Source organism: Coregonus lavaretus (assembly GCF_964263955.1).
Source record: "Coregonus lavaretus genome assembly, chromosome: 20".
Classification (NCBI taxonomy): domain Eukaryota; kingdom Metazoa; phylum Chordata; class Actinopteri; order Salmoniformes; family Salmonidae; genus Coregonus; species Coregonus lavaretus.
In genome coordinates, this window is record NC_140007.1 from 32,225,535 (window position 1) to 32,250,705 (window position 25,171).

The 25,171-nt window shown below is 42.6% G+C and overlaps 1 protein-coding gene across 1 annotated transcript; it reads right to left on the reverse strand.

Moving 5' to 3' along the window:
- Positions 1-5,096: 5,096 nt before the first annotated feature.
- Positions 5,097-21,187, reverse strand: LOC311147512 (PAN2-PAN3 deadenylation complex catalytic subunit PAN2-like). The gene is made up of 25 exons (XM_084184263.1): positions 21,071-21,187; positions 20,240-20,534; positions 19,886-20,055; positions 19,511-19,631; positions 19,280-19,357; positions 18,882-19,152; positions 18,435-18,780; positions 18,135-18,231; positions 17,834-17,956; positions 17,545-17,664; positions 17,258-17,386; positions 16,777-16,976; positions 14,977-15,125; positions 14,766-14,872; positions 14,579-14,677; positions 13,960-14,045; positions 13,454-13,595; positions 13,113-13,250; positions 7,927-7,986; positions 7,719-7,809; positions 7,269-7,426; positions 6,828-6,971; positions 6,453-6,632; positions 6,055-6,148; positions 5,097-5,925 (listed from the first exon to the last, which is right to left on the reverse strand). Exons 2-25 carry the CDS (start codon positions 20,519-20,521, stop codon positions 5,699-5,701), a joined length of 3,612 nt encoding a protein of 1,203 aa, XP_084040389.1. The 5' UTR covers positions 20,522-20,534; positions 21,071-21,187; the 3' UTR covers positions 5,097-5,698.
- Between the last annotated feature and the right edge of the window lie 3,984 nt (positions 21,188-25,171).

Here is a 25,171-nt window from a genome sequence, read left to right on the forward strand (position 1 = left end):
ATCTTACAGTGTTAGGCTTTCACAGGGCAATTCAGAGAAACAAATCATAATTTTGGTGCGCATAGAAAGGAGTCATGCGTGCATTCAGGTGCGTGTTCCGCGGCAAATCGGCTTCACAATAGACAAACACAGGCTCATTCTGTTCAGAACAACCCAGGGTATGACCCCATGTCATCTTGTAACTGTACATCAGACATAGTGATCATAAACGTTGACACTGTATATGACATGAGTTTTATGATATGGAAATGTGAAGTGCACATTTGGACTCACAGGTGTTTGGCTTGCTTGTAGAACATCAAAGCGATATGTATTATAATCCTCAACGTCTCATCTTTCAAAATACATAGAATCCTCTTAATTTACAGCATTTCCCTCACTCAGACAACAGAAAATGTGGAAAAGTTGCACAATTAGCGGGAGGGATGGGGGCAACTTCTTGTCACGTGCGGTACTCAAATTCAGAACGGCTGTCAGTCAAAACCCATACAGAGCTGTGAAGCGCAGAGCCTGAGCTCTGACGTCATTTATAGCATATACATCCACTGCATTCCAATTTAGGCCCTTATCAGTGCCCAAATCAGCCATTTTCAACCCGTATACGGTTACGAGTCTTAAGGGCTACCAACTTCTAAGTGTTTCAAACCTATCTTCTGTTGTTTCTCCAGCAAGTATCGGTTGTAGGTGTTGTTGCTGATCGAAGATGAGATGTCTCTCCTACTGACAGAGGTCATCTCCACACTCCCAACGATCACCTCAGGGTAGGTCATCATGGCCTGTGAACATAATTGTATTTCCCGTACCCTTATTAAATAAAATAATTTGCGTCCCAAGTGGCACCCTATTCCCCTATGGGCCCTGGTCAAAAGTAGTGCACTAAATAAGGAATAGGGTGCCATTTGGGATGCAACCGAAAAAAATAAGCCTTCTCCTGCCATGGACTTAAAAGCATCCTCTATGGAGAATCTTCAGTATAGTTGGGTCTGAGCTGAATATAGGCGTAATGGTATGATGCATTGTTGAAACAGATGTTAACAGACTGCATGGAAAGCATGCTAGCATACAGCAACCACACAAGATCTCACCTGCATGGCACGATGGCTGCTACGCCTAAAACTATTACGCTGTAGATGAAGAGAAGAGAGAATGGATTGCATATGTGAAATAAATGATCTATTACAGCTTAGAAAAAAGGGTTCCACAAGGGTTCTTCGGCTGTCCCAATGGGAGAACCCTATGAAGAACCCTTTTGGGTTTCTGGTATAACCTTTTTTTCTGAGTGTAGTTTGATTTCTAATACATCCATAATGGGATGGATATATGGTTATTACATAGCAGAGAGATTACTTTATAGTCATGGTTTTGACATTCAACCTGGTGTCGTATGGGATCTTAGAAAAAAGGGTTCTTAAGAGGTTCTTTAAAGTGAGCAATGGTTAGCATTATTTATACTCAGAGAACCCTTTTTCTTGGAGTCACTTTGATACAACCAGTTGGAGAAATGTCTGGGAAATTATTTCAAATGTCCTCCTCAAGTTGAGTTATGGATGAGTCATACTGCTGAATGTAAATAGTAATCAGATAATGCAATTCTAGTACAGTTCCAGATAGAACACGTTATTGGTTCTACTTGGAACCCAGTATAGACCTTTTCATAAGAGGGTTCTGACTTCATAGCACCAGAAAGGGTTCCCCTGTAGAGATCAAATAATCCTCTTAAGTTTCTTCCAAATAGGTTCTGCATAGCACCAAAACGGTTCCTCTACCAGGACAAACAAAATAACCTTTATGGTTCTTCAAACATTGGTTCTACATAGCATGAAAAACAGTTCCCCTACACTGGCCTACAGGGAAAAATCAAAGAACCCTCTATGGGTCTTAAAAAATGGGTTCTACATTGCACCAAAAAGTGTTCCCCTACAGCAGGGTTCTTCAATTCCGGTCCTGGAGGGCCGAAACACCTCTGTTTTTCATCCTCTCCTTCTAATCAGGGGCTAATTCAGACCTGGGACACCAGGTGAGTGCAATTAACTACCAGGTAGAAATAAAAAACAGAAGTGTTTCAGCCCTCCAGGACCGGAATTGAAGAACCCTGCCCTACAGCAACAATATCAATTAAAGAACCCTTATGGTTCTTTGATTTGTCCCTGTAGGGAAATCATAGAACCCTCTAATTAAGTTAGATCTATTTGTGGATGGTTATACAAGGAACCTTTATAAAAGGTTATCCAAAGGGTTCTCCTACAGGGACAAATTAATAACCATTTTTTGGTAAGCTTCTAACTAGCACTGCTTTTCTAATGTGAGCATGCAATGGCCTACACACAGCGAAAGAAAACGCAGCCGCATCAATTGGTTTCTATGTAAAGCCAGCGGCAGATTTTCTTCCCACCCATCCGCATCGAAGGCGTGCCTAGCTACCGACCACAACCACCGCCGCACGCGCTGGTAATTTTTCTCAGCGGCTTGAGAAACACATTTTCACTTGGAAACAAATGGAGGCAGCAGCGTTTTCGCGGACTGTCTGTATGCGGCTAAATAAGGACATCTGCTAAATGTATCCTAAAACATTAATAGGCCGATGAAGATTACATTGATTGCAGGCTAAAAGTCCATTGACATTATTATGGACTGGATATTTGGCAATGGGCTATGCTAGAGTAGAGAAAAACAGGATTTACTTTGTTCTTCTGTCCGATCATTATTGTCGAGATGGCGGGGTATGATCTGAGGCCTACTGAGTAGGATGGCTGGCTGGTAAGATGTCTACTAATCGACTGCCTCCTGGCCTGTCTTGCAGAAAATAATGACCATATGATTAGCCCTTGCCTGACTTTGAAAACCACTTAATCGCCTATGTCACAATAGAGACACGGATGACGTATTAGCACGCTTTGGCGCGCCCGGCTGATGAAACGTCGGGTGGTCGTGATCTCAGGATCCTTTCCAATAACCCAAATAGCACGTTTTAGGCCTAATTCAAATCCATAACCACATTTACAAATACGCGCATCCAGTGTCAACTCCTTAAAATGGTAACTCTGTGCAGTGTTCACCAACAAAATTATATTTTTTACTTGCTCCAGAAAAACAGTCTCAAAAGCTGCAAAAGTAAATAGCCTACCTCCTGTTGTTCCTGCACACATGTAGGCTAGCTAACAAAAACGTATTGGACATCGCAAAATGAGGCCAAGAAAGAGTTTCTGTTGCAGGACAACTTTTAAATGGTTTATTATGGTCAGACAAGCAGTTTGGAAGTAGCCCGCGTTGACCCATTCAAGATTAATTAATACACCTGTCTCACCTGGAATTACAGAAGCAAACATTTCCAAGTATGGTCAGCAGAGGGTGCTATAAACATGTGCCGTCACACACTGTCGCACTACAGTCGTGGTCAAAAGTTTTGAGAATGACACAAGTATTGGTCTTCACAAAGTTTGCTGCTTCAGTGTTTTTAGATATTTTTGTCAGATGTTACTATGGTATACTGAAGTATAATTACAAGCATTCCATAAGTGTCAAAGGCTTTTATTGACAATTACGTTAAGTTTATGCAAAGAGTCAATATTTGCAGTGTTGACCCTTCTTTTTCAATACCTCTGCAATCCGCCCTGGCATGCTGTCAATTAACTTCTGGGCCACATCCTGACTGATGGCAGCCCATTCTTGCATAATCAATGCTTGGAGTTTGTCAGAATTTGTGGGGTTTTGTTTGTCCACCCGCCTCTTGAGGATTGACCACAAGTTCTCAATGGGATCAATGTCTGGGGAGTTTCCTGGCCATGGACCCAAAATGTCGATGTTTTGTTCCCTGAGCCACTCAGTTATCACTTTTGCCTTATGGCAAGGTGCTCCATCATGCTGGAAAAGGCATTGTTCGTTACCAAACTGTTCTTGGATGGTTGGGAGAAGTTGCTCTTGGAGGATGTGTTGGTACCATTCTTTATTCATGGCTGTGTTCTTAGGCAAAATTGTGAGTGAGCCCACTCCCTTGGCTGAGAAGCAACCCCACACATGAATGATCTCAGGATGCTTTACCTTTGGCATGACACAGGACATGGTAGCGCTCACCTTGTCTTCTCCGGACAAGCTTTTTTCCGGATGCCCCAAACAATCGGAATGGGGATTCATCAGAGAAAATGACTTTACCCCAGTCCTCAGCAATCCAATCCCTGTATCTTTTGCAGAACATCAGTCTGTCCCTGATGTTTTTCCTGGAGAGAAGTGGCTTCCTCGCTGCCCTTCTTGACACCAGGCCATCCTCCAAAAGCCTTCACCTCACTGTGCGTGCAGATGCACTCACACCTGCCTGCTGCCATTCCTGAGCAAGCTCTGCACTGGTGGTGCCCCGATCCCGCAGCTGAATCAACTTTAGGAGACGGTCCTAGCGCTTGCTGGACTTTCTTGGGCGTCCTGAAGCCTTCTTCACAACAATTGAACCTCTCTCCTTGAAGTTCTTGATGATCTGATAAATGGTTGATTTAGGTGCAATCTTACTAGCAGCAATATCCTTGCCTGTGAAGCCCTTTTTGTGCAAAGCAATGATGACGGCACGTGTTTCCTTGCAGGTAACCATGGTTAACAGAGGAAGAACAATAAAAGCTGAGGCAGCAGACTTTGTGAAAATTAATATTTGTGTAATTCTCAAAACTTTTGACCACAACTGTACAATACATGGGATAAATATACCTCAAAGTTAAAAATGTGTCACCCCGCCTCTGTTTTGGTAAAAAGCAATGAGCCTGGAGAACTGTAACCACTCTCAAATTCATAGACAGGGCTGTGGATGCAAGGACTCATCCATGATATCAAAATCATTGTTTAACCATGTTTGGAGGCTATATATTGTTTGTTTACATTTACATTGTTTACAAACATTGGAGTAAAACACCCTTATATTTTGGGTTCTGATGGGGTATGACAGTTGAACTAAGTTCATGAGGCATATTTATATATTGTTCAAGAATCAATGGGTATATATAATTAATGTATAAGTGGATGTAGCAACTAAGGATTCTAGCTTTAAGCAAAATGTATATCTCCCACTTCATCATAAAATGTGAATTTGGAAGAAAATATGAATATGAATAGACAATTCACTGTACTGTATTAAGCTTTTATTACAGGCCCAAAAAAACATCACTATAAAAAGTTCATCACATTTTTAACATTCTTTGCCCATGTAAGCAGCATAACGTACAGCTTAATGACAAACACTCTTTAGAAATCTAATGAAAAATACAAAATGAAAGCAGAAATTGTTTTGAGTTCTGTTTTGGAGAAGATCACAACTGTTCAGTCCTTTTTCAAATAATGTAAATGGCTGAGTCTGATCAGGGTACTGTACAGGCAAGCAATATTATGTGGAAAGTTGGGACACTGACACAACCTCTTTCAGCATTCTGCTCTTGTCGATGACTAATTCAGTTTCATACTTTATGGGAGTCAATACCTCGTGAGTACTGGTTTTAACAATATAAATGAAAAGGCTGATTGAAATGATTAAACACCATGATTAAATCAGTTTGGCAGGAATGTCTTCAGGCACCCTTCACAGTCCCATCACTGGGGGGGAAGTCTGTGCCTGTGGGAGGGGACTACATTCAATCAACGTGGATTGATAGATCCCGTATACTGCTAATAAAAATAAAGTTTAGTTAGCCCCAATAATATCCAGATCCCACCAACATTACACCCTCTAATGCAATGCCAGTTTCGTACTTTTTGGGCTACCTTGACCATCTCCTGTGTCACAGTCAGGGACTTTCCAGTCTAGCTTGCGGCCTTTCTCATAGAGACCCTTCAGAACTTTGCGGACTTCGTCATTCCCTCCTCCACGACTCAGTTCCAGGTACTTCCTGTACAGAGCAAGGGCAGTGCGTGCATCCTCGATACTGTCATGGGTCTCACCCTGGATGTTAAGGTCTGGAGAAGCAAGTAGCAGTTTTGCCATTTCACACAATTTGGATGTTACATGGATGAATTTGGAAAATGGCAGACTAAGTAGTCATTTCTATATGAGCAAAACAGTGGTTGAGGAGTATAAGCTCTTACCCAGAAAGTACCAGGCGAGGAAGCGCAGAGAGATCATCCTCTTACGAGGCATATGGAACAGGTAGACTGTGTCAACAACCTGATCCTTCAGCACCTGAGCAAGGTACATCAAAACAGAGATGAGCTCCCACACTCCCTCCATTGAAATTACCCTGTCTACTGTTAATCTAGCTAACCTATAGGGATGGTTTCCTGGACACAGATAAAGACTAGTCCTGGACTAAAAAGCAATTTCAAAGGAGATTCTCCATTGAGCATGCTTTTTAGTCCAGGACTAGGCTTGATCTGTCTCTGGGAAACCGGCCCATAATCTTTACTAAAACTGAGGCCAGGGGTATAGAAGCACAGATAAAATTGGTTCCATTTAAAAATCAGGTATATTAAGTATACAAACTTACCAGCAAATTTATAACCCGGAAGTCCTTCTGTAAACCATGGCCAACAAAGCGCACTCCGGTGTCAATGAGGAAGCGCAGCTTCAGGTAAGTTGACTTTAGAGTGGTCAAGTGCTTGGAGGAAATCTTAGCATCCAGGTCCCCTGGTTTGATGCCGGAGTACTGGGTCAGATAGTCCACCACCTGCACCAGCAAAACAGTGAGGAAGAATACACTTTAAGAACTAAGATGAGTTAAATGTAGGTCACTTTGTTAGGAAGCTGTCTTGTTTGTGGTTATACAACATCAGATTTTACTGCATAGCAATAATTATCTGAACATCCATCCATCCTGTTAAAGTAGTCATTATTATTGCCAGTGCGAGAGGGGCTGCATTACCTGCTCCTGAGTAGAGATGTAGTCATCGATGAACGGTACTCCTTCGTTGGGACCCTGACCACGCACGCAGGTGATCCGTGCCACAGACATCTGACTGGGCTTAATGGTGGACTTGGTGCCGTCGCTGCGTAGCTCTGCCTCCTCCTATATAAACACAGATAAAGACATGGATCTGGTCCATAAGGGGGAATTTAAACCATGGATCTCCAAGCAGAGCTCCCTGATGTATCACTGTTGTTGTTAATTATTATCCTCATTGCTATGTTGCTAGGGTGAAGCTGCCCCTATTATACACCTGTTTAATGGTTAAGGTTAGGATCTGGGTAGGAAAAACTGATCCAGGATCAGTACCTAAAGGAACCTTCTACCCAGATACATTGTTGACCTAGCATAGTCTGACTTATACTCAAAACCTAGCAATCACACTTCTGCCAGACTGACCTGGTTGAGGGTGACAAACTCGGCGTCCAGTCCCACGAGATCTCCAGCCTGGGGCATCTCACTGACCATGAGGGGGATGAAAGTGGCATGGCTCTTCCTCTGCTTCCGCGCCAGTGACGCCTCTGTCAGCAGCACACTGGCCTCGATGGGGTTCTTAACTGGGGAAGACAGACAGGCATCAAGTGTTGGGGTGGGGATGTTCTTAAACAGGTAATGAGTGCAGTCATACACAGTACCACAACCATCCCTCATCTTCACAGAGGAGGTCAAGGTTATGTTGTGGAGCGGCATGCACTAAAGCAAATATCTACTGCTGAAATTACCTTATTTATTTATTTTATATGATTTAAATGAAATCCTGTATGTATAATGTATACTACAATCCATGGTCATGTTGACCCTGATCAGCTAAATGAAGAAACTGTAACTGACAATGAGTGGATGGCTTACTGCGTAGGTCGTATTTGGAGTGGTAGTTTCTCTTGGCGTAATACAGGATGGCAGGCAGCTTCCAGTTCACATCAAACTGTGCTGCTTCAGCCTGAGACACATGAACAAAAACAAAATACAAACACATTGTTATATTTGAAGAATTGATAAGAGATCATTTATTGATAAGATATTTGATGTGTTGATTCAGTCAGTAACCAAAGATTACCTTGTCAATTGGCTCAATCAGGAAGTCATTGAATAGATACCACTGCTGATGTGTTACCCCCTTAAACCGCAACATGAACAAAAATAAGTTAGTCAAATAGTTTTCTAAATATTATTATTAGCACATATAGGCTTTAATTTTTAAAAATATATTGCAGATAGATTGTGGCTTTTATCAATGTAATTGTCTGCATAATTTCCAATCCTCCATATATATATATTTTTTGTAAATATACAGTGGGGAGAACAAGTATTTGATACACTGCCGATTTTGCAGGTTTTCCTACTTACAAAGCATGTAGAGGTCAGTAGTTTTTATCATAGGTACACTTCAACTGTGAGAGACGGAATCTAAAACAAAAATCCAGAAAATCACATTGTATGATTTTTAAGTAATTCATTTGCATTTTATTGCATGACATAAGTATTTGATCACCTACCAACCAGTAAGAATTCCGGCTCTCACAGACCTGTTAGTTTTTCTTTAAGAAGCCCTCCTGTTCTCCACTCATTACCTGTATTAACGGCACCTGTTTGAACTCGTTACCTGTATAAAAGACACCTGTCCACACACTCAATCAAACAGACTCCAACCTCACCACAATGGCCAAGACCAGAGAGCTGTGTAAGGACATCAGGGATAAAATTGTAGACCTGCACAAGGCTGGGATGGGCTACAGGACAATAGGCAATCAGCTTGGTGAGAAGGCAACAACTGTTGGCGCAATTATTAGAAAATGGAATAAGTTCAAGATGACGGTCAATCACCCTCGGTCTGGGGCTCCATGGAAGATCTCACCTTGTGGGGCATCAATGATCATGAGGAAGGTGAGGGATCAGCCCAGAACTACACGGCAGGACCTGGTCAATGACCTGAAGAGAGCTGGGACCACAGTCTCAAAGAAAAGCATTAGTAACACACTACGCCGTCATGGATTAAAATCCTGCAGCGCACGCAAGGTTCCCCTACTCAAGCCAGCGCATGTCCAGGCCCGTCTGAAGTTTGCCAATGACCATCTGGATGATCCAGAGGAGGAATGGGAGAAGGTCATGTGGTCTGATGAGACAAAAATAGAGCTTTTTGGTCTAAACTCCACTCGCCGTGTTTGGAGGAAGAAGAAGGATGAGTAAAACCCCAAGAACACCATCCCAACCGTGAAGCATGGAGGTGGAAACATCATTCTTTGGGGATGCTTTTCTGCAAAGGGGACAGGACGACTCACCGTATTGAGGGGAGGATGGATGGGGCCATGTATCGCGAGATCTTGGCCAACAACCTCCTTCCCTCAGTAAGAGCATTGAAGATGGGTCGTGGCTGGGTCTTCCAGCATGACAACGACCCGAAACACACAGCCAGGGCAACTAAGGGGTGGCTCCGTAAGAAGCATATCAAGGTCCTGGAGTGGCCTAGCCAGTCTCCAGACCTGAACCCAATAGAAAATCTTTGGAGGGAGCTGAAAGTCTGTATTGCCCAGCGACAGCCCCGAAACCTGAAGGATCTGGAGGTCTGTATGGAGGAGTGGGCCAAAATCCCTGCTGCAGTGTGTGCAAACCTGGTCAAGACCTACAGGAAACGTATGATCTCTGTAATTGCAAACAAAGGTTTCTGTACCAATATTAAGTTCTGCTTTGCTGATGTATCAAATACTTATGTCATGCAATAAAATGCAAATTAATTACTTAAAAATCATACAATGTGATTTTCTGGATTTTTGTTTTAGATTCCGTCTCTCACAGTTGAAGTGTACTTATGATAAAAATTACAGACCTCTACATGCTTTGTAAGTAGGAAAACCTGCAAAATCAGCAGTGTATCAAATACTTGTTCTCCCCACTGTATATAATATTTTTAATATATATTTTTACAATATATTTTCTTTCTTTATAATTTTTTTTAAATCATAGGTACACTTCAACTGTGAGAGACGGAATCTAAAACAAAAATCCAGAAAATCACATTGTATGATTTTTAAGTAATTAATTAGCATTTTATTGCATGACACCAATGTGATTTTCTGGATTTTTGTTTTAGATTCCGTCTCTCACAGTTGAAGTGTACCTATGATAAAAATTACAGACCTCTACATGCTTTGTAAGTAGGAAAACCTGCAAAATCGGCAGTGTATCAAATACTTGTTCTCCCCACTGTATGTATATATATATATATATATTATATATATATATATATATATATAACATTATATTGGTTGCAAGAATTTTGTATAATAATTTAAATTGAAAAACTAAGTTTTGAATCCGGTGTCGTTTTGTGTATCAGTTCATTAACCATGTGCCATGGAATCGGTACATCAAAAATCTCCTCCCAACTATTTTCCAACCTGTATGGTGCAGCTGTCCATTTTTTGGTCCTTAAATGAAACGGGTATACTTTTTTATTGATCACAATTTTCTTTAGCCAATTTTGGTCTTTAATGCAGGGCCGACAGACAAGATCCTTACCTTCTCCCCTTTCCACTTGCCTCCTCAATTTTTGCGGTAATGCTACGATCAGTTGGTTATAATATTGGATAGCGCAGACATTTCCATATATTGTTGTTAACTGCATGTGTGAGATAACTCCACAAGTCCTATTTATGATATAATTTACAAAGATCATACGTTGTTGTTTTTTTTAATTGTATTTTTAACCCCTTTTTCTCCCCAGTTTCGTGATATCAAATTGCGATCCAATTACGATCTTGTCTCATCGCTGCAACTCCCCAACGGGCTCGGGAGAGGCCTTCTTAACACCCGCACGCTTAACCCAGAAGCCAGCCGCACCAATGTGTCAGAGGAAACACCGTTCAACTGACGACCAAAGTCAGCCTGCAGGCGCTCAGCCCGCCACAAGGGATCGAACCCCAGGCTGTAGTGATGCCGAAACACTGCGATGCAGTGCCTTAGACCGCTGTGCCACTCGGGTGGCCCCTGATTATACCGTTTTTAAACACTTTTTCCAAAATAATGTTTTTTTAATCAATTAGTATATTTGAGTTTAACCATAATATTTGTTCTAATATTTGTTATGTCTTTTCTGGTGGATTAAACTGAAATTGCAACCAGCTTTCTATTGCTTGTTTTAAAAATTGTGATATTTTGGAGATTATTTCATTTTCGAATTACCGAAAGTGAGAGGTTGTAATCTGAATGAAGGAAAAAAAGCCATTCTTGAACACGGAGTGAGACATCAGATTTAAGTATAGTTTTTGTATGACTGAAGCCTTTAGTGAGAGGTCCAATGCTTTAATATTTAATAATTTCTGCCCTCTAAATTCATATTAATTATATAAATAGTACCGTTTAATTTTGTCTGGCTTGCATCTCCAAATAAAGTGGAATACAGTGGGGGAAAAAAGTATTTAGTCAGCCACCAATTGTGCAAGTTCTCCCACTTAAAAAGATGAGAGAGGCCTGTCATTTTCATCATAGGTACACGTCAACTATGACAGACAAAATGAGAAAAGAAAATCCAGAAAATCACATTGTAGGATTTTTAATGAATTTATTTGCAAATTATGGTGGAAAATAAGTATTTGGTCAATAACAAAAGTTTCTCAATACTTTGTTCTATACCCTTTGTTGGCAATGACACAGGTCAAACCTTTTCTGTAAGTCTTCACAAGGTTTTCACACACTGTTGCTGGTATTTTGGCCCATTCCTCCATGCAGATCTCCTCTAGAGCAGTGATGTTTTGGGGCTGTCGCTGGGCAACACGGACTTTCAACTCCCTCCAAAGATTTTCTATGGGGTTGAGGTCTGGAGACTGGCTAGGCCACTCCAGGACCTTGAAATGCTTCTTACGAAGCCACTCCTTCGTTGCCCGGGCGGGGTGATGAGGATCATTGTCATGCTGAAAGACCCAGCCACGTTTCATCTTCAATGCCCTTGCTGATGGAAGGAGGTTTTCACTCAAAATCTCACGATACATGGCCCCATTCATTCTTTCCTTTACACGGATCAGTCGTCCTGGTCCCTTTGCAGAAAAACAGCCCCAAAGCATGATGTTTCCACCCCCATGCTTCACAGTAGGTATGGTGTTCTTTGGATGCAACTCAGCATTCTTTGTCCTCCAAACACGACGAGTTGAGTTTTTACCAAAAAGTTCTATTTTGGTTTCATCTGACCATATGACATTCTCCCAATCCTCTTCTGGATCATCCAAATGCACTCTAGCAAACTTCAGACGGGCCTGGACATGTACTGGCTTAAGCAGGGGGACACGTCTGGCACTGCAGGATTTGAGTCCCTGGCGGCGTAGTGTGTTACTGATGGTAGGCTTTGTTACTTTGGTCCCAGCTCTCTGCAGGTCATTCACTGTGGTTCTGGGATTTTTGCTCACCGTTCTTGTGATCATTTTGACCCCACGGGGTGAGATCTTGCGTGGAGCCCCAGATCGAGGGAGATTATCAGTGGTCTTGTATGTCTTCCATTTCCTAATAATTGCTCCCACAGTTGATTTCTTCAAACCAAGCTGCTTACCTATTGCAGATTCAGTCTTCCCAGCCTGGTGCAGGTCTACAATTTAGTTTCTGGTGTCCTTTGACAGCTCTTTGGTCTTGGCCATAGTGGAGTTTGGAGTGTGACTGTTTGAGGTTGTGGACAGGTGTATTTTATACTGATAACAAGTTCAAACAGGTGCCATTAATACAGGTAAAGAGTGGAGGACAGAGGAGCCTCTTAAAGAAGAAGTTACAGGTCTGTGAGAGCCAGAAATCTTGCTTGTTTGTAGGTGACCAAATACTTATTTTCCACCATAATTTGCAAATAAATTCATAAAAAATCCTACAATGTGATTTTCTGGAATTTTTTTCCTCAATTTGTCTGTCATAGTTGACGTGTACCTATGATGAGAATTACAGGCCTCTCTCATCTTTTTAAGTGGGAGAACTTGCACAATTGGTGGCTGACTAAATACTTTTTTTCCCCACTGTATTTTTTGCTCATATAATTTAAAAAACAAGTCGTTAGGTATAGGCAGGGCCATAAGTAAATAGGTAAACTGGGATATGGCTAAAGAATTAATCAGGCCGATTTTTCCACAGACAGACAGGTGATGTCCTTTCCATGGTAGCAAAATCTTATCTAATTTGGCTAACTTTCTATTAAAATGTATTGTAGTGAGATCATTTTTTTTCTTTCCGTTGATGTCCTTACTTTGTCTATAACAGATCTATCCATCCACTCACCTCTTTTCTGATGTGATATGTCTCTCCCACTTTGATGTGTGCTACCAGGTTGCCCCCGGTGCGAGCGTCCAGTACATGAGGCACAGTAACCACCAAGTCATAGAGAGACGCTCCTTCAGCCTCCTCAGTGGAGCTCAGCTAAAAGGTTGATAAAAGTGTTGTCATTTCATTTCAACAACAGACATACTAATACATATCATTCTATTAAACTATGAAACCAGTACGGCAAAACAAAAACAAGGAGCAAAATGGAAAAATCATGGAAGTCTTGAAAAATGATTTGGTGAGTGAGCCTATGAATGTGAAGTATAAGTAGTTATTGGCTGTTCTGTGTCTTTCACCTCCTCGGCCTCTGGCCAGCTGCTGATCTCTAGGCCCTGGCTTTTGCTGATGGACATCTTCAGAGTGAGAGGGATCCAGACGTGACGTAGGTCCTCCACTCTGGTGTCAAAGGTCAGGCCCTCTGTATTGACCAGCTCCTCCCTAAACAACATGGAGGTAATAAAAAATGCAATGAGGAAAATTTGAATTTCAGTTTACTTCCTGAATTGACATTACATTTACATTACATTTTAGTCATTTAGCAGACGCTCTTATACAGAGTGACTTACAGGAGCAATTAGGGTTAAGTGCCCTGCTCAAGGGCACAGACAGATTTTTCAACTACTCACCCATAGATATAGCCGCCCATAGAATAGGCATAGAATTGACCCTAACCCCGATGCAGGGTAACAGTTCAAAAACAAAATGTCAGCTCATTGTTTTAACAAGCTTTCCCATCAATATTTCCATGAGTGTATGAACTGTCACTAGCCAAATATTTATAGTTATTTTTTATCATCCTTACTCTAAGCACCACTCAGGTGGTTGTGGAGGTTCTTTGGGCTTAGGGGGTTCCATTTCCTCTTTCTTCTTGGCCTTAATGAAAGCGTACTGTGGAGAGAGGAACAGGTTGATTCATTCTAATAACTTTGTACCAAAATATTATTGACACTGGAAACACAACCAACATCATTGGGATAAGAGTTCTAATTGAAGTACTAAATCTCTAATGTGCTACTATAGCTAATATCTGAATCAAATAGATGGCCATCGTGTCATTGTAAATATCAATAGCAGTCTGTATTCAGCATTTCAAGAGCTTGAGAATATAAAGTTATATCTGCAAAAAGATGATTCTGAGACAATTGGCTTTAAAGTTCCGAACCCTCATTGGTTTGAATGGTGTCAGCAATTTTTATCTTGTATTCTTTTGAACTTAACAACATGAATTGGGGTATTTAGAGTACTATATAGATATAAAACATTGAACAGTACAAGGCTATGTCAATGACAAAAATGCAGATAGAACCTTATAGTCCCAAGCTCTCGATTTGCCATTGTAGGAGGAAATACTCAAGCGGTTGAACTGACTGATCATGATATTACCCTGAAGAGTTTGATTTGGATTGGAATTCGGGGCTCACCTCTGCCTGAGCCTTCCAGAACTCAGCCTCTTTGACACTGTTCACCTCACAATTAATGACCAGTACATCAGGAAGGCAGCGGATGTTCCGTGTCTGCACCTAGAGATAGATGGATAGAGGAAAAACACATTAAAGAATCGACTCAAACAACAAATAAACAACACATTTTTTTTAAAGGGTCACTTACTGTGGGCTGATACTTTTCACAGTTCTCGCACCACGCCTGCGTACTCTGCTCCAGACATATACTTTTCTTCAGGATCTCAGCAAAGTCGTACTCCTTTATCGTCTTAACTAACAGAATATGATTTAAAACACCAATATATGATCAATAAATCCAAATAACAATGATACTAGTCAAATGCTGGCAGAGTAAAGATAATTTGGGGAAAACTTACCAAGTGAGTTCTGCTCAGGGTAGTGCATGGTGAAGAGCAAGGTGAGAGAGGAGCGTACTGTCTCCTTTCCACAGCGACACAGGCTGCTGTTCTCAACCTCACACCCAAACTGCCTTCCGATCACAGACTCTCCTGAGGAGCCCAGAGCACTGGAACAAACAAAGCATCAAAAAGAGAAAAATAATCAAGCCAAAGTCATCACTAAACACAGCAGATGCTCTAGTATACACTAAAGAAATGTTTAGTGATCCACAAGCTGATTTACAGTGGCTTGCAAAAGTATTCACCCCCCTTGGCATTTTTCCTATTTTGTTGCCTTACAACCTGGAATTAAAATTTATTTTGGGGGTGTTTGTATCATTTGATTTACACATCATGCCTACCAATATTTTTTGGGGTGAAACAAACAAAAACTTGAACGTGCATAACTAGTCATCCCCCCAAAGTCAATACTTTGTAGAGCCACCTTTTGCAGCAATTACAGCTGCAAGTCTCTTGGGGTATGTCTCTATAAGCTTGGCACATCTAGCCACTGGGATTTTTGCCCATTCTTCAAGGCAAAACAGCTCCAGCCAGTCTCAAATCTCTGGAAGACTGAAACAGGTTTCTCTCAAGAATTTCCCTGTATTTAGCGCCATCCATCATTCCTTCAATTCTGACCAGTTTCCCAGTCCCTGCCAATTAAAAACATCCCCACAGCATGAAGCTGCCACCACCATGCTTCACTGTGGTGATGGTGTTCTCGGGGTGATGAGAGTTGTTGGGTTTGCGCCAGACATTTTCCTTGATGGCCAAAAAGCTCAATTTTAGTCTCATCTGACCAGAGTACCTTCTTCCATATGTTTGGGGAGTCTCCCACATGGCTTTTGGCGAACACCAAACGTGTTTGCTTATTTTTTTCTTTAACCAATGGCTTTTTTCTGGCCACTCTTCAGTAAAGCCCAGCTCTGTGGAGTGTACGGCTTAAAGTGGTCCTATGGACAGATACTCCAATCTCCGCTGTGGAGCTTTGCAGCTCCTTCAGGGTTATCTTTGGTCTCTTTGTTGCCTCTCTGATTAATGCCCTCCTTGCCTGGTCCGTGAGTTTTGGTGGGCGGCCCTTTCTTGGCAGGTTTGTTGTGGTGCCATATTCTTTCAATTTTTTAATAATGGATTTAATGGTGCTCAAAGTTTCAGATATTTTTTTATAACCCAACCCTGATCTGTACTTCTCCACAACCAACTTTGTCCCTGACCTGTTTGGAGAGCTCCTTGGTCTTCATGGTGCCGCTTTCTTAGTGGTGCCACTTGCTTAGTGGTGTTGCAGACTCTGGGGCCTTTCAGAACAGGTGTATATATACTGAGATCATGTGACACTTAGATTGCACACAGGTGGACTTTATTTAACTAATTATGTGACTTCTGAAGGTAATTGGTTGCACCAGATCTTATTTAGGGGCTTCATAGCAAAGGGGGTGAATACATATGCACACACCACTTTTCCGTTATTTATTTTTTAGAATTTTTGGAAACAAGTTATTTTTTTCATTTCACTTCATCAATTTGGACTATTTTGTGTATGTCCATTACATGAAATCCAAATAAAAATCAATTTATATTACAGGTTGTAATGCAACAGAATAGGAAAAACGGCAAGGGGGATGAATACTTTTGCAAGGCACTGTACTTCCTATCATTGATAGTGTAAGAAACGCACATCATTTTAAAGAATATCTGTTGGTTTTTTGATTGCTTGGGTGTCATTTCTTTTAAACAAAAGTTAAAAGGTGCAGTAAAATGTGTACAAATTGTCAGTGTCACCTGCTGCTGGCTCCTCGGTAGGCCTGTGGCCCCTCCTGCTCCTGCGTCTCCTGGTGGAGCTGGGTGAGGATGAAGCGGTTCCAGCTCTGGATGAGACGGCCCAGCCTGGCCTTCCCCGTCTGCTCATCAGAGTCAGCCAGGATCAGACCCAGGGCAGACGCCTCCGGGATAGTTCGGAAAGCTCGGAGGAAATTACTGGCCTTTGAGAGGGGACAGTGGTAGCAATGAGTGAATGGCAATGGGAGTAGGCAGCAGGACAGTTTAATTATGGTCAGTCTATGGTCAGTCAGTTCAGTCCATACATAAACACATTATTACAGTGCTTTATTACCACTCTATTACAACTCCATCAAACTGTCTTTATTACAACTCTGTTACATAAGCACACTACTACATTTAGCAAAGAATATGTTATTTTGTAGGGATAGAAAGATAGGCCATAGGACAGAGTGTGAGATGTGTCATGGCTATTGGTGGCTACCTGACAGGGGTCTCCTCGTGACAGATCCAGCATGTGGAAGAGGAAGCCCAGCTCACACGCCAGACAGAACTCCTTCTGACACAGGTGGTTCTGGACCAGGCAGCGGATTGGCTCCAGGAAATACAACACCTAACCAATCAGACACACAGGGGGAAAATACTCACTCAAATAATCCAACAAAAATGTTATTTGTAAATGGGAACAAATAATTAACGAATAAACATGGATAAATCAACCTTGGTATATTTACGGTATATAAATGAACACCACTCATTTCCGATTCTCACCTGGATCATGCAGTTACAGTAAGCATTGGGAATGTGAGGTTCCAGGCCAGCAAACAGGGTCCTGTTGTAATGTTTGAAGTCAAAGTCTTCCAGCCCAAGTTTGGAGTATTTAATGGTGACCTGATGGGCACAAAACAATCAAAGATGTAAGCTCTTATCATTGACACAAAAAGCTAACCTCAACACCCACATTGAACCATACATGTGCTCATAACACATATCCATACTATTAAACTACACATTTCACATATACAGGTAGATAACAAATGTAATAAGTAAAGGGACACACCTTCCTGTATTTTTTGGGCACCATGTAGAGGTGTGGTTCTTCATCTCGACCAATAGGAGACTCAGGAACCCCCTGATTGTAGTTGTCATAGTCCAGCTCCACCTCCTTGATCTTGTAAGGAACCTGAAACACAGCAAACAGGACATTGGGTCACCAGGAGAGGATGTCTATACAAGCCAAGCATAGTTCAGTATCTAACTCTTCCTGGATAACGCTGCCTGGACTGAACCTCTCTAAAATAGACGAAAACCCACTGCTTCTAATGTAAAAAAGACATTGAATTTGTGGATGATTGACGTACCTGGTTCCGGGGACGGGTGCGAGGATTGGGGGCGTAACCAATGAACCCTACAGTCTTCATCGTGCGCAGGATCTCTGGGTCCACTAGGGGTGCTCGTCTGGAGAGAGAAGAAGTTGAGAAATATTTGACAATACATCTATCAAGAGCCAGAGAGCACTGCCTTCCTTGTGAAGGGGACTTTTGGGGAGGGGTTGGCGTTACCCCACCTCAAGATGCAGTGAATTCACCACATAGCCTACTTCAGCAGATTAAAGTCCCCAAAAGGTCACAAATCTAGTCTTAAAACAATTTGTTACCTACCTAGGGCTGGGAGTGGCCTGTGTGGTGACCCAGTCTGACAGTAGTGGCTCTGAGCTATTAAAGGGCATGGGGATGAGGGACAAGGGCAACAGGTCATGGCTCCAGTCCAGCTGAGGCAAGGAGTCCACCAGACAGGGCAGAGCAAATTCGGTCTCCCGTGAATAACCGTTGTAGGAGACCTCTGGGGCGTCTGACCAAAGGTGCACACCTCCCCCAGAGTCCCCAAAGGCCAAAGCCTGCTTGCTGGAGGACACGTCGAAGCTCATGAGCAACTGGCCCACGGTGTTGACATGGAAGACATCAGCCAGGTTGGCTAGCCCAGTGGGTTCACAGAACTGACACTGTCCTGGGGATGGAGGGAAAAGAAAGGCAGTCTTTTTTTCTGCATTCTCTGATAAATACAGCTAGCAGGCTGCACAACAAACACATTCCCCATTTGATCAATACCTGTCTGTGAGATGATGGCCAGGCGGGATGTGTACGTAGGGATGAAGCGCAAGAAGAGAGGGTCCACATGCACCTGGAGTGGTGTCACAGCGCGCATCATGCGCAGGTCAAACACCATGAGGAAGCGGTCACACGCTAGTCCGTTCATTCCTCGACTGGAGAACCCACACGCAGCCAGGAGGTTGCCATGGACATCAAAGTCTGACAGGCTACCGGAGAAGGCATCAAACTCATGTTCTAGCTTAAAGGTGCGCAGGTCACAAAGGGACACCTGGTTGTGTGGAAGGCAAGATGGTGAGATATATACGAATGGTTAAGGATGTAAAAAATTAATAATAATAACATCTTCCAAACACTGAGAAACATGGGTGGTCTTGAGCCTATCTTGTTGTCCTTACCTTCCCAGATGTGTTCCCACAGAATAAGAAACGATTGGACTGCCGCATGATAGCTACCCCTGGAGCCTCGACTGTAAACTAGGCATAGGAAGGAAAGATCACAATATGTACAATTATTCACCTATTCAATCACTTATTTGCAAGAGCCTGTAGGCCAAAAATAGAGGCTAAATTATTTATTGCATCTTTAGAGTTAGGCCTATTTTTTCACATGCTGGTGTCATGCAATACCTTTTGTGTCTGCTGCACAGTATTAAGGTCAAATTCAAGCACATAGTTCTGTAGTCCACCCATGAGCATTGTGTTGTTTTCTGTCATAAGCAGACTATGCATGTCAGCTCCCTCCTCCATTCTGAAATGCACACATTAATTAATTAAGACAATTACATTATACTGTACGGTATTCAAGATGCACATCCAAACTGATTTGAAACTATAACATGATGTTTCAACTAAATGTTGATTTTTGCAAGCATGCTTTCAGCACCCACCTTTGAACCTAAGTAAACATGGGTGTATGGTTCGTATTATAACATAAATGTTTTTCCCCCCCAACTAAATCAGTAAGAAAACCACAATGTGAATTAGCATTTGAATGCAACTCACGGGTAGTCGAACATGACCAGGCCTCCACGAGTTTGGCACTTGAGATTACTCTTAGAGAGAAACAGAACCCCAGTCTCCATGCTCTGAATCTGACGAATGTCATCAGTTGAGTGTGCCTGGAAAGAAGAGTAGCGGCCCATTGTCGGACCAAAGAAGGACATTCCATGCCCCTATGGACAAAGAGAGTGGGGAAACAAGTTTGTATCGTAGAAAATTGTTCCTGAATAGCCCATATTGCAAATTTACATAAAAAGTGGCAACTGAAACCAAAGTGTACAAAAACATTTGTGGACGCACTTCATGTTCCAAGTACCAGTAATACCCTATTTTCTGGCATAATAATTTGAATCTTACCCTGTGGTTTCCCATCCAGAGCAGCTCCTCTTGCAGGTCAAAGTGAGTTGCTGTGACAGGAACGCCTACTTCTGCATGCACACTGTGGAGTTCAGAGAACATCCCCTCCATCATGTGCTCGGGTACGGCCACGTTAAGACCATCTGGATTGAGCTCTACACCTTGCAACAAGCCCGGATTGAGCCGTGGGTCCATTGAGGGCTCCATACCTGCCTCTAGACTCCCATGGAGGGCCGGTGCGTATTCACCCATCCCTGGGTCCAGACCATCAAAGTTCATCATGAGGACAGCTGACCTACAAAATAAAATGGGTGCATGTTGTTCAAATAGGCTTGCATCTTGGCTTTTAGACTGACTGTATCAGCCAGTTAGCGATAGGTTATGAATTATCTTTGGTAGCATCCTCATTACAACACCAGTGGCCTCTTGGTGTAACAGCTAAACTGGCCCTGTCAGTATGCCTGTCGGTCACATCCTAGTTCGCTAGCTAGCTAGTTAAACCTACACTCACTAACCATAATAGGTAGGTCGTCAGGGCTATTGTTGTTGGTCTGCTGGATTCGTGAGCTAACGTTAGGATTGAATTGCAATAGTACAGTGTTCATTCTATTCTAATGCAATGAAAAGAGGACAAACTAGTTAGCTAGCTAGCTGTATAGGTCCAGCAAGTGCGGTTTTCAAGCAAATGTTGTCTAGCTAACTAGCTAGTAAGCATTAGTTGTCAGCTAACTTGCTAGCTAGCTAACTAAATTGCTAGCTACAGCTTGGCTACAACTCCTAATAAGAATCATATTCTTAAAATCAATGGAAATTAATAAATCAAACGTTTACCAAATGTATATATGTACACTGTGCCCCAAATAGCTTCTCAATCTCAGATTATAATTTTGTTATGTAGACTTCACTGGATCCATGATAGTTTCATTCATGATAAGAACAACCAAGTACTTCCGGAGCAAATAGTGTACTATTCACGAAACGACTAAATTTAGAGCCAACCGGCATATGCCGGTAGATTGCCGGTAAAGTGATGTTAATTTTAAAATTCAAAGTAAATTAATGAACTCTCTCACCTCTTTGCCTGTGCAGTAGGCTTATACAATTGAATGTTTTATTATAATGTTTGTTGTCAAGCATATGCCATGCCTAGGCCAAATCTAACCTTGGTTAAATGTATAATTTAAACCTGAGTGGGAATCAGAACATATTGTATTGTAATACAGGCCTGATGGCAAGTGTTGGTATTTTGGGAGTTTAATGATCAACCAATTTTTTGTTTTGATCATGCATATTCATGCATTGGCTTCACCATACAAATCAAATCAAATCAAATCAAATTTTATTGGTCACATGCGCCGAATACAACAGGTGCAGACATTACAGTGAAATGCTTACTTACAGCCCTTAACCAACAGTGCATTTATTTTAAACAAAAAAGTAAGAATAAAACAACAACAAAAAAGTGTTGAGAAAAAAAAGAGCAGAAGTAAAAAATAAAGTGACAGTAGGGAGGCTATATATACAATAGAATAAAGTGACAGTAGGGAGGCTATATATACAGGGGGGTACCGTTGCATAGTCAATGTGCGGGGGCACCGGCTAGTTGAGGTAATATGTACATGTGGGTAGAGTTAAAGTGACTATGCATAAATACTTAACAGAGTAGCAGCAGCGTAAAAAGGATGGGGTGGGGGGGCAGTGCAAATAGTCCGGGTAGCCATGATTAGCTGTTCAGGAGTCTTATGGCTTGGGGGTAGAAGCTGTTGAGAAGTCTTTTGGACCTAGACTTGGCACTCCGGTACCGCTTGCCGTGCGGTAGCAGAGAGAACAGTCTATGACTAGGGTGACTGGAGTCTTTGACAATTTTGAGGGCCTTCCTCTGACACCGCCTGGTATAGAGGTCCTGGATGGCAGGGAGCTTTGCCCCAGTGATGTACTGGGCCGTACGCACTACCCTCTGTAGTGCCTTGCGGTCAGAGGCCAAGCAGTTGCCATACCAGGCGGTGATGCAACCAGTCAGGATGCTCTCGATGGTGCAGCTGTAGAATTTTTTGAGGATCTGAGGACCCATGCCAAATCTTTTTAGTCTCCTGAGGGGGAATAGGCTTTGTCGTGCCCTCTTCACGACTGTCTTGGTGTGTTTGGACCATGATAGTTCGTTGGTGATGTGGACACCAAGGAACTTGAAGCTCTCAACCTGTTCCACTACAGCCCCGTCGATGAGAATGGGGGCGTGCTCAGTCCTCTTTTTTTTCCTGTAGTCCACAATCATCTCCTTTGTCTTGGTCACGTTGAGGGAGAGGTTGTTGTCCTGGCACCACACGGCCAGATCTCTGACCTCCTCCCTATAGGCTGTCTCATCGTTGTCGGTGATCAGGCCTACCACTGTTGTGTCGTCGGCAAACTTAATGATGGTGTTGGAGTCGTGCCTGGCCATGCAGTCATGGGTGAACAGAGAGTACAGGAGGGGACTGAGCACGCACCCCTGAGGGGCCCCCGTGTTGAGGATCAGTGTGGCAGATGTGTTGTTACCTACCCTTACCACCTGGGGGCGGCCCGTCAGGAAGTCCAGGATCCAGTTGCAGAGGGAGGTGTTTAGTCCCAGGATCCTTAGCTTAGTGATGAGCTTTGAGGGCACTATGGTGTTGAATGCTGAGCTGTAGTCAATGAATAGCATTCTCACGTAGGTGTTCACATTGTACAAGTGTACAGTCGTTGTCAAAAGTTTTGAGAATGACACAAATACTAATTTTCACAAAGTCTGCTGCCTCAGTTTTGATGATGGCAACTTGCATATACTCCAGAATGTCATGAAGAGTGATAAAATGAATTGCAATTAATTGCAAAGTCCCTCTTTGCCATGAAAATTAACTTAATCCCCCCAAAACATTTCCACTGCATTTCAGCCCTGCCACAAAAGGACCATCTGCCATCATGTCAGTGATTCTCTCGTTAACACAGGTGAGAGTGTTGACGAGGACAAGGCTGGAGATCACTCTGTCATGCTGATTGAGTTAGAATAACAGACTGGAAGCTTTAAAAGGAGGGTGGTGCTTGAAATCATTGTTCTTCCTCTGTTAACCATGGTTACCTGCAAGGAAACACGTGCCGTCATCATTGCTTTGCACAAAAAGGGCTTCACAGGCAAAGATATTGCTGCTAGTAAGATTGCACCTTAATCAACCATTTATCGGATCATCAAGAACTTCAAGGAGAGAGGTTCAATTGTTGTGAAGAAGGCGTCAGGGCGCCCAAGAAAGTCCAGCAAGCGCCAGGACAATCTCCTAAAGTTGATTCAGCTGCGGGATCGGGGCACCACCAGTGCAGAGCTTGCTCAGGAATGGCAGCAGGCAGGTGTGAGTGCATCTGCACGCACAGTGAGGCAAAGACTTTTGGAGGATGGCCTGGTGTCAAGAAGGGCAGCGAGGAAGCCACTTCTCTCCAGGAAAAACATCAGGGACAGACTGATATTCTGCAAAAGGTACAGGGATTGGACTACTGAGGACTGGGGTAAAGTCATTTTCTCTGATTAATCCCCTTTCCGATTGTTTGGGGCATCCGGAAAACACTTTGTCCGGAGAAGACAAGGTGAGCGCTACCATCAGTCCTGTGTCATGCCAACAGTAAAGCATCCTGAGACCATTCGTGTGTGGAGTTGCTTCTCAGCCAAGGGAGTGGGCTCACTCACAATTTTGCCTAAGAACACAGACATGAATAAAGAATGGTACCAACACATCCTCCGAGAGCAACTTCTCCCAACCATCCAAGAACAGTTTGGTGACAACCAATGCCTTTTCCAGCATGATGGAGCACCTTGCCATAAGGCAAAAGTGATAACTAAGTGGCTCTGGGAACAAAACATCGACATTTTGGGTCCATGGCCAGGAAACTCCCCAGACCTTAATCCCATTGAGAACTTGTGATCGATCCTCAAGAGGTGGGTGGACAAACAAAAACCCACAAATTCTGACAAACTCCAAGCATTGATTATGCAAGAATGGGCTGCCATCAGTCAGGATGTGGCCCAGAAGTTAATTGACAGCATGCCAGGGCGGATTACAGAGGTCTTGAAAAAGAAGGGTCAACACTGCAAATATTGACTCTTTGCATAAACTTAATGTAATTGTCAATAAAAGCCTTTGACACTTATGGAATGCTTGTAATTATACTTCAGTATACCATAGTAACATCTGACTAAAATATCTCATAACACTGAAGCAGCGAACTTTGTGAAGACCAATACTTGTGTCATTCTCAACACTTTTGACCACGACTGTATTTGAATTAACTGATGTTCTACATTTCCTTCCCTTCTCTTTCCTTATGAAATAAAAACATGTTCTCTATAATAATAATGACATTACTCATTGTGGTATTTGCCTGTGTACTTTTCAGTTTAAACCCCCATTTTAGTGGTCAACAAAATATTTGTATCTTAAGAATTTGGCAGGGGTTTAAGAAGCAAGCAGAAAATGTTCACCACTCCTAGCCCACATTGGAAGCCACTACTGTACATTTCACAGTAATTTTTCATGTAACAAATGTTGGTTAAATTCACTTCCTAGACAATGAGCTGTAGTGTTATAACTATCTATTAGTGCCAAACTAACTTCAAAATACATTACATAGGCTCCTGAGTGGCGCAGTGGTCTAAGGCACTGCATCGCAGTGCTAACTGTGCCACTAGAGATCCTGGTTCGAATCCAGGCTCTGTCGCAGCCGGCCGCGACCGGGAGACTCATGGGCGACGCACAATTGGCCCAGCGTTGTCCAGGGTAGGGGAGGGAATGGCCGGCAGGGATGTAGCTCAGTTGATAGAGCATGGCGTTTGCAACGCCAGGGTTGTGGGTTCGATTCCCACGGGGGGCCAGTATAAAAAAAATAAAAATAAAATAAAAAATGTATTCACTAACTGTAAGTCGCTCTGGATAA